Genomic DNA, 13,662 nt, shown 5'->3' on the forward strand with positions numbered 1-13,662 from the left:
ATGGGACCTAGATAACCGCTGTGTTTATTTTTCTGTTGACCAGTGTGTGTTGTCTGTTCGAATTGTCCTGACTTATGACTCACAAAGAGGGGCCTCCATGGTCAAAAGGATATGGTGGCTGACTTCGACACTTCGCTTGTGGCGAAGATACCTTTTATTCTAGGAAGCCATGCAGATAGTGTCCGCTTAAAAGATACAGGAATTTTTATTTTACGCCGGATACAGTACATGTGTGTAACAAAAATAATTAGAAAAATATCAAATCAAATCAACAAAATTTATTTAATGTCGGAGATATTTCAACAAATTAACATAAGCTATGTCTGTAAATGCCCTGAGAGCTGCCTATGGATCTTCCTACATCACTAAAAATTGGAAAGTCGCCATGCGACATGTCGGTGTGGTGTTAACCCCAACAAAACATAACAAGCATACCGGACTGTTTTTACGAGGTTTTAGTCTATGCGTCATGCAAACGATTTAGAAATGTACTACAGCGTCTAGTAATTCAGATTTAGGTAAACAAAGACTTTTCATTTTTCAATCGATTTTATTTGTATAACGCATAATTTTAAGATTTATTTAAGTGTTCTACGATTAACATAATATGTGCTAATAGTAGCAATAGAGAATATCATTATAACTCTCTTGTTGTAACTAAAACTTACCAGGTAAAATAGTGTCAGTAATTCGGATAGTCAAATAGTTGCCTACTGTTTGGTCCACATAATTTGTAACATGGTCTTTTACGAATTGCAGCTTCATATTGCAAGATTTAGATATATACAATATAAGAATCTTTCACTGGTCGCGGGTAAAGATGGGAATATCCGGCACGAGGGTAACTGTTCAGGCGGTAACGAGGCTTCCAGCCGAGTTACCGCCTAAACAGTTACCCGAGTGCCGGATGTTCCCATCTTTACCCGCGACCAGTGATTGATTCTTTTTCTTGCATACCGATTTCAAGAAATAATAATAAAAATAAAATCAATCGAACGGCTTTCCTTTTAGAACTATTTCTTATAGCAGTGTATTTAAACAAAGCGCGGGAAACCAACGTCCGTAAACAGGAAAGACGTCATGACGTTTCAAAACAAATAACAATGTTTAGTTCCGGTTTTGTTTTATCAGTTGCAGCGTAACGTTATGAATTTTTGATAAAACAACGTGATTTGAATCGAGAAATATACTATCAGGAACTAATAGGAACAGTCAAGGTATTGAATTTTTATTCCGTTTTTTAAATAAAATATCAATTACTACATAAATCTTCTACATATATGTAGTTCGTAACACGTCATTTACAGCACGAGAGTCATCTTACACCCCGGGGTGTAAGATGGAGTTTTCCAGCACCGGTAAAAATACCGGAAATCCCCGTCTGGTATGCAAGAATACATACCTCTGAAAGGTGTTTGAGGTTGAGCATAAGATCTTTTTTAATTTAAGAGATATCGTTGTTCATGTCAAGTTTTATTTTTAAAAAAAAATTAATTTGGCTAAAAGGTGTTTGTCCTACACCTCAATCTACGATGACAGTGGCTAAGACTTTGGTACTGGACCTCTAGACAACCCCTACAGGGCAGGCTAGAGGTCCTGTAATCAATATAAATACTGAGAACGATAATTATAAAGAGGAGACTATAATTTATCTTTACAGTAAAACCGTAGGAAGTGGCTATTCTTACGGTCCCATAGGAATAGCCTCGCAGGCTATTCTTACGGCTCTCACGTAAGAATAGTGAAACGCCCGCCGGTGGCTATTCCTACGGCTCTCCGTAATTTATTGTAAGTGTAAAATACTATTTTTTAACCGAAATTTGTCAGAAATATGTCAGAAAACGACTGTTGGTTGTACAGATGTAGATGTAAATACATACGTTATTAATATTGAAACACTAATAATATTAAGTGTTTTCAACTAAACCAGTTAGAGAATGATTGATCTATGTTTCGTGTATATACATGCAAGTTTTTCACAACAGTATAAATCTCTTACCACTCTAATCATGTTTATCGCTCTTTAAATTAGTTTCATACTTGACGTTTGATGTGTGTAATGTGTGTACTTGATGTTTGTCACACATCAGCTTGACATGTTTGCATCAATTTTGACCAGACATTTTATTTGTAACACAATGACCAAGTGTGATTAATGTCATTTCCGAAATCAGTTGAAAATATATCGGTTGAATGACTGCAGTACAATGTATTGTAATACAAAACAGTCGTAGAAATAGCCACCGGCGGGTTTTTCATTATTCTTACGGGAGAGCCGTAAGATTAGCCTGTGACGCTATTCCTACGGGACCGTAAGAATAGCCACTTCCAAAACCGTAAGATGATTTCAGATGTTTGCTCTCGTATTATTCTCATCATTTTAAATACATTGTAAGTGACAGGAAACAAGTAGAATATATTTATAATTCTTTAATCCTGAGAAAAATACAGTCGCAAGTTGGATCATATTCATTACACTCAAACCCGAGTGAGATTTACAATAAAAATGTAATAACTGCAACTTTATGACAACTGATCATGACTTTTTCAAGCAATTACCTTATGCACTAGGAATACGGTACACAATAGTACAAATATATTGAGGACTGGTTACTGGAGTCCTACCCGCTTCCATCTACGATAGATGGGTTGGGGTTTGGAAAGGTCAAAAGAAGTACAGACAATATTGTGGTCTGAATTACCAGAATAGGTTTCTACATTGTTGACTACTGTAAGTTTTGATAATTAATTAAGCTTTACTTATTTGGCTTGTCGGGATGACTTATTTTATGATCTTTTGTTTTATAGAACTTTATTGTCATCCCTCTAAGCCCCACCGGTACCTGCATTTTACTGTTAGGAAAACAAAGATATGTTAAAAAATCCAAAAAAGTCATGAAATATTGGTCAGACTTACTCGCTCCAATAAATCAAACATGAATATTTATGTAGAAACTTCAAATGGGTTTAATATTTTTTAAAAACGAGACTTAAATCTTCGGAAATAATATGTGTAAACAGGTGTGAAGAGATATCTACCCTGACGCTGGTTTCAGTATACAGCGGACTGCCGATGACGCTAAATTTCAGAAACAAAAAATATACATTAAAAAAATGTAAGGGTGGCAATTTTATGCTTTAGTGTCAACATGAATTCATTATCAGAGATGTAATTGTTACAGATACATTGTACATGCACCAGAAAATGTTCCTAATGGATTTAATTGGGAATTTCCTAAGAGAAATATGCAGAATAAGTATGGACCTGAAGGGACAGGGACAAAAGTTATCAAAATACCCTGTCATTTGGAAATTTTGGACTAAGTTTTGATGTCCAAAATAAGTCTAGGGCATTTTGTTTTTGAGTTTTCAAAAGTATAAAGACATAAGAACTGTTTATTTTAGATGTTGAATGTCTAAAGTTTACTTGTAACTAGAATGATATTCCTTAATTCCTCATATTATGCAAAGTGTTGGGATAGCTTTTACAACATTTGACTTTACAGTTACTGTCTGATTCAAAATGAGTGAAGATATTCCTCTGGATGAGATGGATGAGGTTGATGATATTGAAGATGAAGATAATCTGGATGAGTTGGGAGTAGAACAATCTACACCTGAAAAACGTGCCAGACATGCTATCACAGGAAGGGGAGTAACTCTGCAAATGTTGATGGCAGATGGAATTATCAAACCTGGGGATGGTGTGCTGTCTTTAGAGTACTTGGTAAGCAAGGCCTGTGGTTATATATCTTGAGTTTGGAGACCAGTCTCAGAGTGCAGTGATGCCATTGGTCAATTTCAGTTTGTCACTGAGAAACAACCAATCAGAATCAGGGTTTTTATGCCCCCCCCCCCCCCCCCGGCATCTACTGATGTGGGAGGCATATAGTGATTGTCCTGTTCGTCCATCCGTTCAGTCGTCCATACAAGGTAAACCAAATGGGACCGTTTCGTCTAGCATCAATACCCCTTACTAGAATGACTTGATACTACTGCAGATGTAACCTGTGACCATTCCTCATCTTCAGACATCACCTGACCTCAGTTTGACCTTGATCTTGACCTCATTTTGGACTTAGGTTGCTTTATATGGGCCATCTCTTAGTTAACCAAATGGGACCGTTTCGTCTAGCATCAATACCGCTTACAAGAATGAATTGATACTAATACAGATGTAACCTGTGACCATTCTTCATCTTCGAACATCACCTGACCTCTGTTTGACCATGACCTGGTTTTGGACTTAGGTTGCTTTGTATCGACAAGGATGCTACCGGGGGCATCAAGCGTTTATTAGACGTAGCTCCTTGTTTGAGACTGGTACATAAACTCAGTTTTATAACCATAGACAAACAAGAGTATTGGAAGAGGACAAAGTAGTTAATTTTCATGAACTGTTTGTTCTGTACCTTGTTGTATGTAAGATAATAGTTTTAAAATTTAACATTATATTAACTTATGTTATGAGATTGAAGTTTATAAATGATACAAAATTAATGTGAGTTATAAGTTGGACAAAATTAATGGAACTTACTAATCATACAAAATAAATTAGCGGAGCTGTTCATAATAACATGTCTGTGGCATGCACGTTTACTTCTAATCAAAGTTGAAAATATATATGCAAAAACCAGGTATATGTTGTTTTTGTGAAAGCTGTATAAAGTACAAACTAAAATATGATTGACACTAAACAATTTTCCAAACTTAAGTTTATAAAACATGTTTATTATTTCTGTTACATTTTTCTAATAATGTGATTTTTTTAAATATACAGGGCCAGAAATTTACAGCTGATCTGCAATCAAATGGGAAGATTAAATCAAATGAGACAGACCAAATTTTCAGTTCGCCCAGCTCATGGGCAATCTTCTGTAAAAAGCTTGTCAACCCTGCAAAAAAATCTGGATGTGGCTGGGCCTCGGTAATACCTGTTTTCCGTAAAAAATATCCTTTTTTCATTTAAAGAACAATGAAACCATCTGATTGAAACGTGTTGGCTCACTTGAGCCATTCAAGATTGTTATTCCCTGCTGTTTTCCAAATATTTTGCTCTAAATCCTGGATAATTCAAGTATTTTGAAACTATGAGCGATCATTGTTTTACTGTAATAGATTAATTAAGAGAAAAGCAGTTTTGTAGCATTCAATAATTAAATGATTTTAGGTCCTTTTATATACATGTACGTAATGCATTATAAATTTGTTTCTGGACCTACTTGTAATTTTATATATTATGCTATACGTTAGTCTGCAGTTTAAGATTTACATAGAGACACCTGCCTTTTGTTAACCCTTGCCATGCTGGACATGATTGATTCTCCCTTTGCGAACAGTGTAGATCATGATCAGTCTGCACAGTCTGATCAAGATCTGCACTGTTTGCCATTTAGTCAGTATCATTTTGGTAAGCACCCCTTTTAGTAGTTAATGGCACTGTCCAAAATGAAAGATAGACAAATTCATTACAGATTATCAGCAGAGGAAGGATTAAATTAAACATGCATGTATTTTCTAAGGTTTCTGCATTGCTTATAATTTTAATTCTGTAGGTTAAATACAAAGGCAGAAAACTGGACTCATGGAAAACAAGCTGGTTCAGGCAACAGAAACCAAGAAAACCTCACATCCCAGGGTCTCAGGTAAGCAGTTTGTTTTCTTTGAAGATATTGGAAATGAATATCACACTGTTGTATCTCACATGAAATATTTATCCTTTGAAACAGTATCACTCTATGTAGAGTAAGATTTTTTTTTCTTTTTCTTTTTTCAGTCTCCAGCTAGCAGCATCTCCAGTGAGACTATAGATCTTTTCCAGAAGCCCGGGCTAGCTGATGACACCAGTTCTATCAACTCTGAGTCTACAATTGGAACTTTTGGAATGACTCCTTGTAGTTCATTTGGAACAGACCTGCAAGCTGCTGCAAAGGATTTAACAGATAGTTCATGTAAAAACAGATAGTTCATGTAAAATTCTTTTTCTCTGTAACAGACAGTTCGTGTAAAACTGTTCTCTGTAATAGACAAAGTTCATTTATAACCCTTCTCTGAAATAGACAGAGAGTTTATGTAAAAACCTTCTCCTTTTGTAATAGATTTGACAGGCAATTAATGTAAAGCCCTTCTCCTCTTTAACAGATGGTTCATGTAAAAAACCCTTCTCTGTAATATACAAGTAATTTATGAAAACCCCTTCTCGACTGAAAAGACAGAGTTTGTGTAAAACTATGCTCTGTAATAGACAGAGAGTTCATGTAAAACCTGTCTCCATTTTAATAGACAGAGAGTTCAGGTAAAACCCTTCTCCTATGAAATAGACAGAAAATTAATCTAAATCCCCTCTGCCATAAACAGAGACCTCCTCCTCAGAAATAGGCAGAGAGTTTATGTAAAAGCTTTCTCTGTAATAGGCAGAGTGTTCATGTAAAACTGTCTCCATTGTTACATATATATATAGAGAGAGAGTTCAAGTAGAACCGTTCACATCTGTAAAAGAAGGAGAGTTCATGTAAAACCCTTCACCTCTGTAGTAGACAGAGAGTTTATATAAACCCTTTCTTCTTTGTAATAGACAGAGAGTTTATATAAAACCCTTCACCTCTGTGATGGACAGAGAATTCATGTAAGTGAATGATTAAGAAAAAGAAAAGAAATTTCATTCAAAAGGAATGTTAAAAAAACAACAAAATCTTTGCTCTACAGTATCACTGTTTCATTTTTTGTTTTCAGCTGTGAAGAGCAGCGTGTTAGAAGATGATAATGGTGTGTTAGATCTTACAACAAAACCCAAGTCAAAGGATTCAATACCATCCAGCATGTAAGATGTCTTAAACAATAATACAGATTCAATAACAGTATTCACAAATTGTCCTGTCTGCTTGGACTGAGGTGATAAAGAGACCAGTCTTGAAATTCTAGCATCTGATTGGTTGTTTCTAAGCACACATTTAAAATTGACCAATTGCAAGGTTCCATTCTTTGACTGGTCTTCAATTTCAGTCAACCTTTCAGTAAACAAAGGTTACCAAATAGTACGCCAAAAAGCCCAAGTTACATATTATATGTTAAGAATTTCAAAAAGGATAAATATAAATCACAGTGGTTGGTCAACACTGTGGCTATATGTCAGCAGGAACACGAAATAGTTTCCTTTTATATAGTTAAAGTAGTTGCTGCACGTTTGGATCGAAAGTTTTTCTGAAATGTAGAATTTGATTTAACTCTGATTTTTCGAAACTTCAGAATATACCTAGAAAATTCAGCAAATAAAAAAGATAGGGTCATGTGCTAGATTTTTTGCTAGACTGTTTTGAAAAATATGGACCACATGCAATATTTCATAATGGGAATCTATTGGAAAAACTTTCATAACATTTTCGTGAATAGAAATCTTTCTATAATGTAGATTTTGATGAAACTTCTCACAGTTGTAAATAAAGACATGGCCTATAATTTAAAGAAATAAAATTTATAGGTTCGTGTGCATATTTTTAAGATATTTGACCATGATTAAAGTGAACCGGACTTTTCCCGCTAAGTTTAAGACATTATTTTGAACTATTTAACATGTCATATTTTGACTTTAGAAATATAGCAACAGTGCCATTGTAATAAATTTACTCACAGGTTGCGATTAATTCATAAAATGGTTTTCATTTCCGTACTCTGAATCCAGGCTTTATTCTACTTTTTCCGGATATTGAAATGATGTTACGCAATCACTATTGGTTTATCAAATGTGCAGAACTACCTTAAGCAGAAAGGACAATAGCACATTTCCCTTTCCATGAATTAAAATGAAATGGGGTAGTATTCTGATGCTTTGATTTTTGCTTAAAGTTGCAATGCCACTTGTGCATTCAAAATATTTGTGATCATGTCCTGAAACACAAGCACTCTATGTTACAGAAATTCTTAACACCATGGATGAGACTGTTACCCACAAAATTATTATGTAAAATAAAAATTAAAATAAAGCCAGTGTGAAAATTACCTAAACTGCAGTAGCCCAACTCGTTTAACTCTTACAATGCTAAATTTCTATAATCTTTCAGTTTGGACAGTACCGTTAACTGTTAAAAGGACTGATCTTGGTCTGCACTGGTCGCAAAGGCAGACTCACTTGCCGTTAGCAGGCTTAGGGTTAATACTTGCATTAATACTTTATTACTTGTTTTCAGATCTGAGCCAGCAAATCTTTGTTTTATGGGTGAGCAAGAAGAAGGTAGGCTGGTTATTCCCATTGATTACAGGTTCCAAAGCTGTACATAGTAAAATTTAAGTTATATTGAGATGTTTAGATAAATACTGCTAGACAGTCTAGATTTACCTAAAATGGTGTGTGTAGTTTTTGAATGAAAAAAACCCTGAATTTTCCAATTCTTTGTAACTTTTTATTGGAGAGAAGGCTTGCCCTTCTAAAGATTTTGTATCAATTTGGAAAAAAAGCAATTGAGCCGCGCCATTAGGAAACCAACATAGTGATTTTGCGACCAGCATGGATCCAGACCTGCCTGCGCATCTGCGCAGTCCGATCAGGATCAAGGCTGTTCGCTAACAGTTTCTGTAATTGTGATAAGCTTTGAAAGCGACCAGCATGGGTCCTGACCAGACTGCCTGGATGCGTAGGCTGGTCTGGATCCATGTTGGTCGCAAATGCACTATGTTGGTTTTCTCATGGCATGGCTCAATTGTTTAGTAATGAACACAACATTTGATTTCAGCATTAAATCTATCCTTGAAAGCAACCCCAGCAAAGAAATCAGTGGAGGTCAAAGTAGAGAAACGACCAGAAAGTCCTGAAATTACCAAAAATGACAGAACACCAGTGAAACATAGCTCACTGCCAGACAGATCTAAAGTTGTGTATGTGAAGTTTTCATCTGAAAAGTGTTATAACTGTCTACCATTTTCTGTAATCTAAATTATTGTTTTTGTTGGGGTTTTCAGTCACATCAGTACAATTATGTAAAAACTGCACAGCTTTCAGTGGTAGAAGAAGACCCATGTATTGTTCAGCATTTAAAGTTGTGCAACTTTGGTTTTATTTGGGATTTTCACATCCAATTTCGCCCTTCTTGAGGCTATTTAATTTTGTAGTATCCATACCCTGTCCTCAGCTGCCACGCCCAGCCTAAGGTAATCTGAAAGTTTACCTAGTCTTGCATCATCAGCATGTAACTTATGACTATAGTTTACATTGATTGCAAAGTTGTCACCATTGTCCCATGGACACACTTGTAGTTATTTTCTTATTTTCCCTTACATCAGATCATTTGATTCTGTTAATATGAAACAGTCTATTTTTATCACGTTTCAGAGATATGAACCAGCTAGTATCATGTGAAATGTTCACCAGTTTAGGGAAAATACAGCCTTATACGGTTTCCATGTCAACCAACTCATTACTTCTGATGGTAAGTACAGCATTTAGAATTTTGGTCTATAGCCAGTGCGAGATAAAATAGGGTTATTATAACAGTAGCTTGATCTAGGATGCTGTATTCGTCTCAAATGAATTTTTCCAGATCGGATCTCAAGAGGCGCGCAACCGATGAGTGTGATCCGACTTTTTAAATCCACTAGAGCCGAATACAAAGTCCCAGATCTAGTGATTCATCATTGATATAATGACCTTTTTATGATATATCTCTACCGCTTTGTTTGTTGTTTTGTTATTGAACGAAATCTTCAGTGTGTATCAATATTTAAATGGAACTAAGTGAAGTTTTTATGTGCGCTATTTATAGAACTGTGTCGGGTCGGAAGGTACAATTCAGAATTTAAAAAGGTAGAATAACAGATTTTTTTCTGTCTGTTCATACAAGCCGACTTTCTTACAGAACTTATATAAGTATATAGTAAAGGGACATAGGTATTTACTTGTAATGTTGAAGATGCATACCGTCCTCCAGATTTCTGTCAAATTTTTTGAACTTTTGAAAATATTTTCGTTTGTTAGTTATTTCAGTAGTAAATTTTAAAATGGCTCCATTATATATTTTAGGAAGTTTTTCTCTAAATCACTAGTTTTCATTACTAGTACCCTATCTTAAGGTAATGTAAATCACCAGATGACTTATTTACTGTTTGTTTGTTTTTTTACAAAAAGCTATATGCACATTGATCTAAATTTATGCCTGAAATATGCTGAGTTGCCTTGTAAGAATACACAATCATACTGAAACTGCTGAGTGTCATAATTGGTCCCCTACCTTAAACTGAAATTTGTTTTACAGGACTTCCATTGTCATCTCACCACGAGTGAAGTGGTTGGGTATCTTGGTGGAAAATGGGACCAAAGTGCACAACGTATGTCTGAACTACAATTTTCTGTCAGTTGATATAATTTCTTCAGATTTAAAACTTGGTTTGGTTGTTTACATCGAGGGCATGATTAAAATATGTGGTTGTAAAAGCCTGGCCTCCTTACAAGGTTATTATGTCTCCCACACAACTTAGTAGCGGAAGTCTTATTGATTTACTCCTGTCTGTGTATGTGTCCATCTGTCACAAAATGTCCGCACTCTAAGTTGATCATTTTCTCATTCAAACTTGAAAACAAAATATGTTTGCCAATAAGTTCTTGGCTAAGTTCGGTAACTAGCCAAAGTGGCCCAGGCTTTTCAGAATTGTGGCCCTTGAATTACGAATAGACTGCTTACTCCAAAACTTATCCGATAGGCTGATTACTCCAAAACCTATCCGATAGGCTTAATACTCCAAAACTTATCCGATAGGCTGATTACTTCAAAACTTCTCAAAAGCAGCTCTAGTTTCCTCACCTTTTCCTTTAGTTTAATGATGATGTGGGTGGAACATCAGACACTTCGAATTTTTTTTCTACTTTATAGACTTACAATTTTGTATTTATTTCTGGTTATAACTGTTTTTAAAACTTAATATTTAGATAGGAAAATGTTTTATCTTTCTGAATTGTGAATTTTATGATTGCAAGTCTAATATTGAAAAATATTGGAAATAGATATACGTGTAGTTAATTTTAGTGTTTTAAGAATTTTATTTTGACATGTAACATTGTAGAATTTCTGCTATTGTTTCAGACTTGAGTATTCAGCAAGCATTCCCATGTCGTTGTCGACTCAGTGATTCCCAGAATGCAGCACTAGTAGAAGAGGAGGTTTGTTATAAATGTTACATCTTTACACTGTCACAATATTCAAAGATATTTTTTTCATTTTAATCAGTTCAAAAATTCATATCCCCACGAAGTAGTTGTTTTGACGAAAACAATGAAACACACTGCTCACAAAGTTAAATGATTTTACAGTATTGTGTGTTTGATTGACAGATTCGAAACCACATGAAGCATCTTGGGATGTCGCTAGTTGGCTGGTTCCACTCTCATCCATACTCCCTACCGGAACCATCTGTCAGGGATCTAGAGTGTCAAATGTCATATCAGCTGAAAATGAAGGGTGCTAAATCTACATACTTCCCATGTGTTGGAATCATAAACTGTAAGTTTTGATTTTTATTGACAGTCTTAAAATGTTTTGATTACTTCCTTTTCCTTTACCTTGGCAAGAAAGATTAAACGAAACTAATTATTTGTTGCTAGGAACAGTTACAGAATGTGTCTGCAAGTTGGTTATTGCTGTAGCACTGACAGTTGGAACAGGGAAACTAAAAAATATTCCTAAATGTTTAAAAAAAATGTTTTAAAGGGAGATAATAACAAAATGGAATGAAAGTTCTTACATAAAGTTCTTACATGTACTTAATAACACTTTATATACTAAAATATCTCAAACAGAGTGTAAGAAAACTCAAAATGTTCAAATCGAGTTGTTAAGTGTTTCTATTTTGAAAAAAAAGGTCTCTGTCAAAACTATTTTACTCTATAGGGGCAATATTTCTGAATAAATCGGTGGGTTCAGAATCACCTTCTACCATTCCGCCTGAACAGCCTGATGTATTGTTACAAATGTAGAGCAACTATACTTGAAATATTGAGAGGGCCTCCTAGCTGTAGGCCATGTGGTTCTTCTTCTTCTCGTACGTGACTACACTGTCAGACTAGTAGCCTCGATGAAACTTGTGGTTTGCCGCAGATCCTCAGTGTCTCCATACAGTGTCTCCATACAGTGTCTGGTGGATTGAGGTATCTATCGGCCAAGTCGCAGCTGGCTCCTGGTCATGCTTTTTACATCTCTGAAGTATATGCTCCGCAGTCTGATCTTCCTCACCACATGGACAAGTTGGCAATGATGCCAGTCTGTATTTCTTGTACATGATGGCCAAGTGGTTAAGGTCATTGACTTTAATTGCTTGCCCCTCTCCCCCTCCACCACTGTGGGTCCGAAGCCTCACCTAGAGTTAGAATTCTTCAGGTAAGGAAACTATCCAGCTGTCCTCAAACTTGGAATATGTAACTTCTTTTGAATAGCTGTTCTGAAAAAATATTAAGTTAAATGCAAACATTATAACTGATCTTGTTATTTGCAGCGCCATATTATGGAAAATCATTGAAGACAGAATCTACAGTACAAATGTATATGGTTATGCCACCTCCAGAGGTACACATTTTCACTGCGTTGTTTTTTTTACACCATCTATGTTGCTTTTATGACCTGCCCTTATTTGTTTTATCTCTCTAATTTGTTGTTTTATATCCATATGGAAGGCAGTAATCATTCGGTATTTATTGTTTCACATTTCACAATCAACACTTAACATTTATCATTTGATAATTACCAAGTCAATTAGTCAGTATTTGACATTAAGCATTTGGCAAAAAGCATTTTGCATTAGCTATTTTGCATTTAGCATTGGCAATTAGCATGATTCACCAGCCTTCCATAGCTTTCAACATTTTCATGCCCGGCATTTGTTTTGTTTTTTATCCAAGGTTTGTTCATTATATGCCTTGCCTTTGTTTTTTTATTAGCTTGTCTGACTTTTGAAAAAACAGTCTATAAGGTGTTGTCATCACTTGATCGTCGGCATCAGTGTCTGTGTTGGGGTTGGTTAAAATTTTTGTTTAGGTCCATCTTTTCTCAAACGCTGTTAGAGCTACAGCTATGAAGTTTTGCACACTTGTTTACCATAATTAGGGGACTGTGAAGGCCAAGAACTGTAACTCTTACTTACTTTTTCTTAGAATTATGGCCATTTTGGCACTTTGAACTGTAACTCTTTTCTTACATATAGTCTAGCACTTGCAGACGAGCGTTCGCACCCGTTGGCAGTGCTCTTGTTGTCGTTTTATATTCCCAACATTTGTTTTTCCTTTGCTGTTTTTATGCCATATATTTGTTGTTTTTGTGCTCAGCCTTTGTTTTTTCACATCTTATTTTACTTGTTTTTTTGTACCATCTCTTTTATAATTAGATTTAATTTCCTTAGTTAAAAAATAGCTTAATATTTGAAAAAAATTAACCTTACTTTTTATGCCCCCTTTGAAGAAGGAGGGTTATATTGTTTTGCAGATGTCTGTCGGTCGGTTGTTCTGTTGGTTAGTCAATATGTAGACCAATCCATTTTCCTGATGATAAGTCAAGAACGCTTGGGCCTAGGATCATGAAAGTTGATAGGGAAATTGATCATAACCAGCAGATGACCCCTATTGATTTTGAGATCAGTAGGCCAAAGGTCAAGGTTTCCAGATGATAACTCAAGAATGCTTAAGCCTAGGAT

General features: G+C 35.4%; 1 protein-coding gene across 2 annotated transcripts in view; it reads left to right on the top strand.

Moving 5' to 3' along the window:
* The window catches only part of LOC123539497 (MPN domain-containing protein-like), a 36,429-nt gene that overhangs the window by 16,911 nt on the left and 5,856 nt on the right, over positions 1-13,662 (top strand). Inside the window, exons 1-13 of one of the 2 annotated variants that reach the window (XM_045324142.2) lie at positions 483-518; positions 3,507-3,727; positions 4,781-4,927; positions 5,556-5,645; positions 5,777-5,951; positions 6,733-6,820; positions 8,184-8,227; positions 8,727-8,868; positions 9,323-9,419; positions 10,242-10,314; positions 11,067-11,143; positions 11,315-11,483; positions 12,472-12,542. In XM_045324142.2, the coding sequence (XP_045180077.2) occupies positions 3,524-3,727; positions 4,781-4,927; positions 5,556-5,645; positions 5,777-5,951; positions 6,733-6,820; positions 8,184-8,227; positions 8,727-8,868; positions 9,323-9,419; positions 10,242-10,314; positions 11,067-11,143; positions 11,315-11,483; positions 12,472-12,542 (1,377 nt within the window). In that variant the 5' untranslated portion in view covers positions 483-518; positions 3,507-3,523. Of the gene's footprint in view, positions 1-482; positions 519-3,506; positions 3,728-4,780; positions 4,928-5,555; positions 5,646-5,776; positions 5,952-6,732; positions 6,821-8,183; positions 8,228-8,726; positions 8,869-9,322; positions 9,420-10,241; positions 10,315-11,066; positions 11,144-11,314; positions 11,484-12,471; positions 12,543-13,662 lie in introns of those variants that run through there. The other variant, XM_045324143.2, reaches the window with a different exon arrangement.

The sequence above is a fragment of the Mercenaria mercenaria genome, chromosome 18 (genome assembly GCF_021730395.1).
Source record: "Mercenaria mercenaria strain notata chromosome 18, MADL_Memer_1, whole genome shotgun sequence".
In the NCBI taxonomy this organism is placed as follows: Eukaryota; Metazoa; Mollusca; class Bivalvia; order Venerida; family Veneridae; genus Mercenaria; species Mercenaria mercenaria.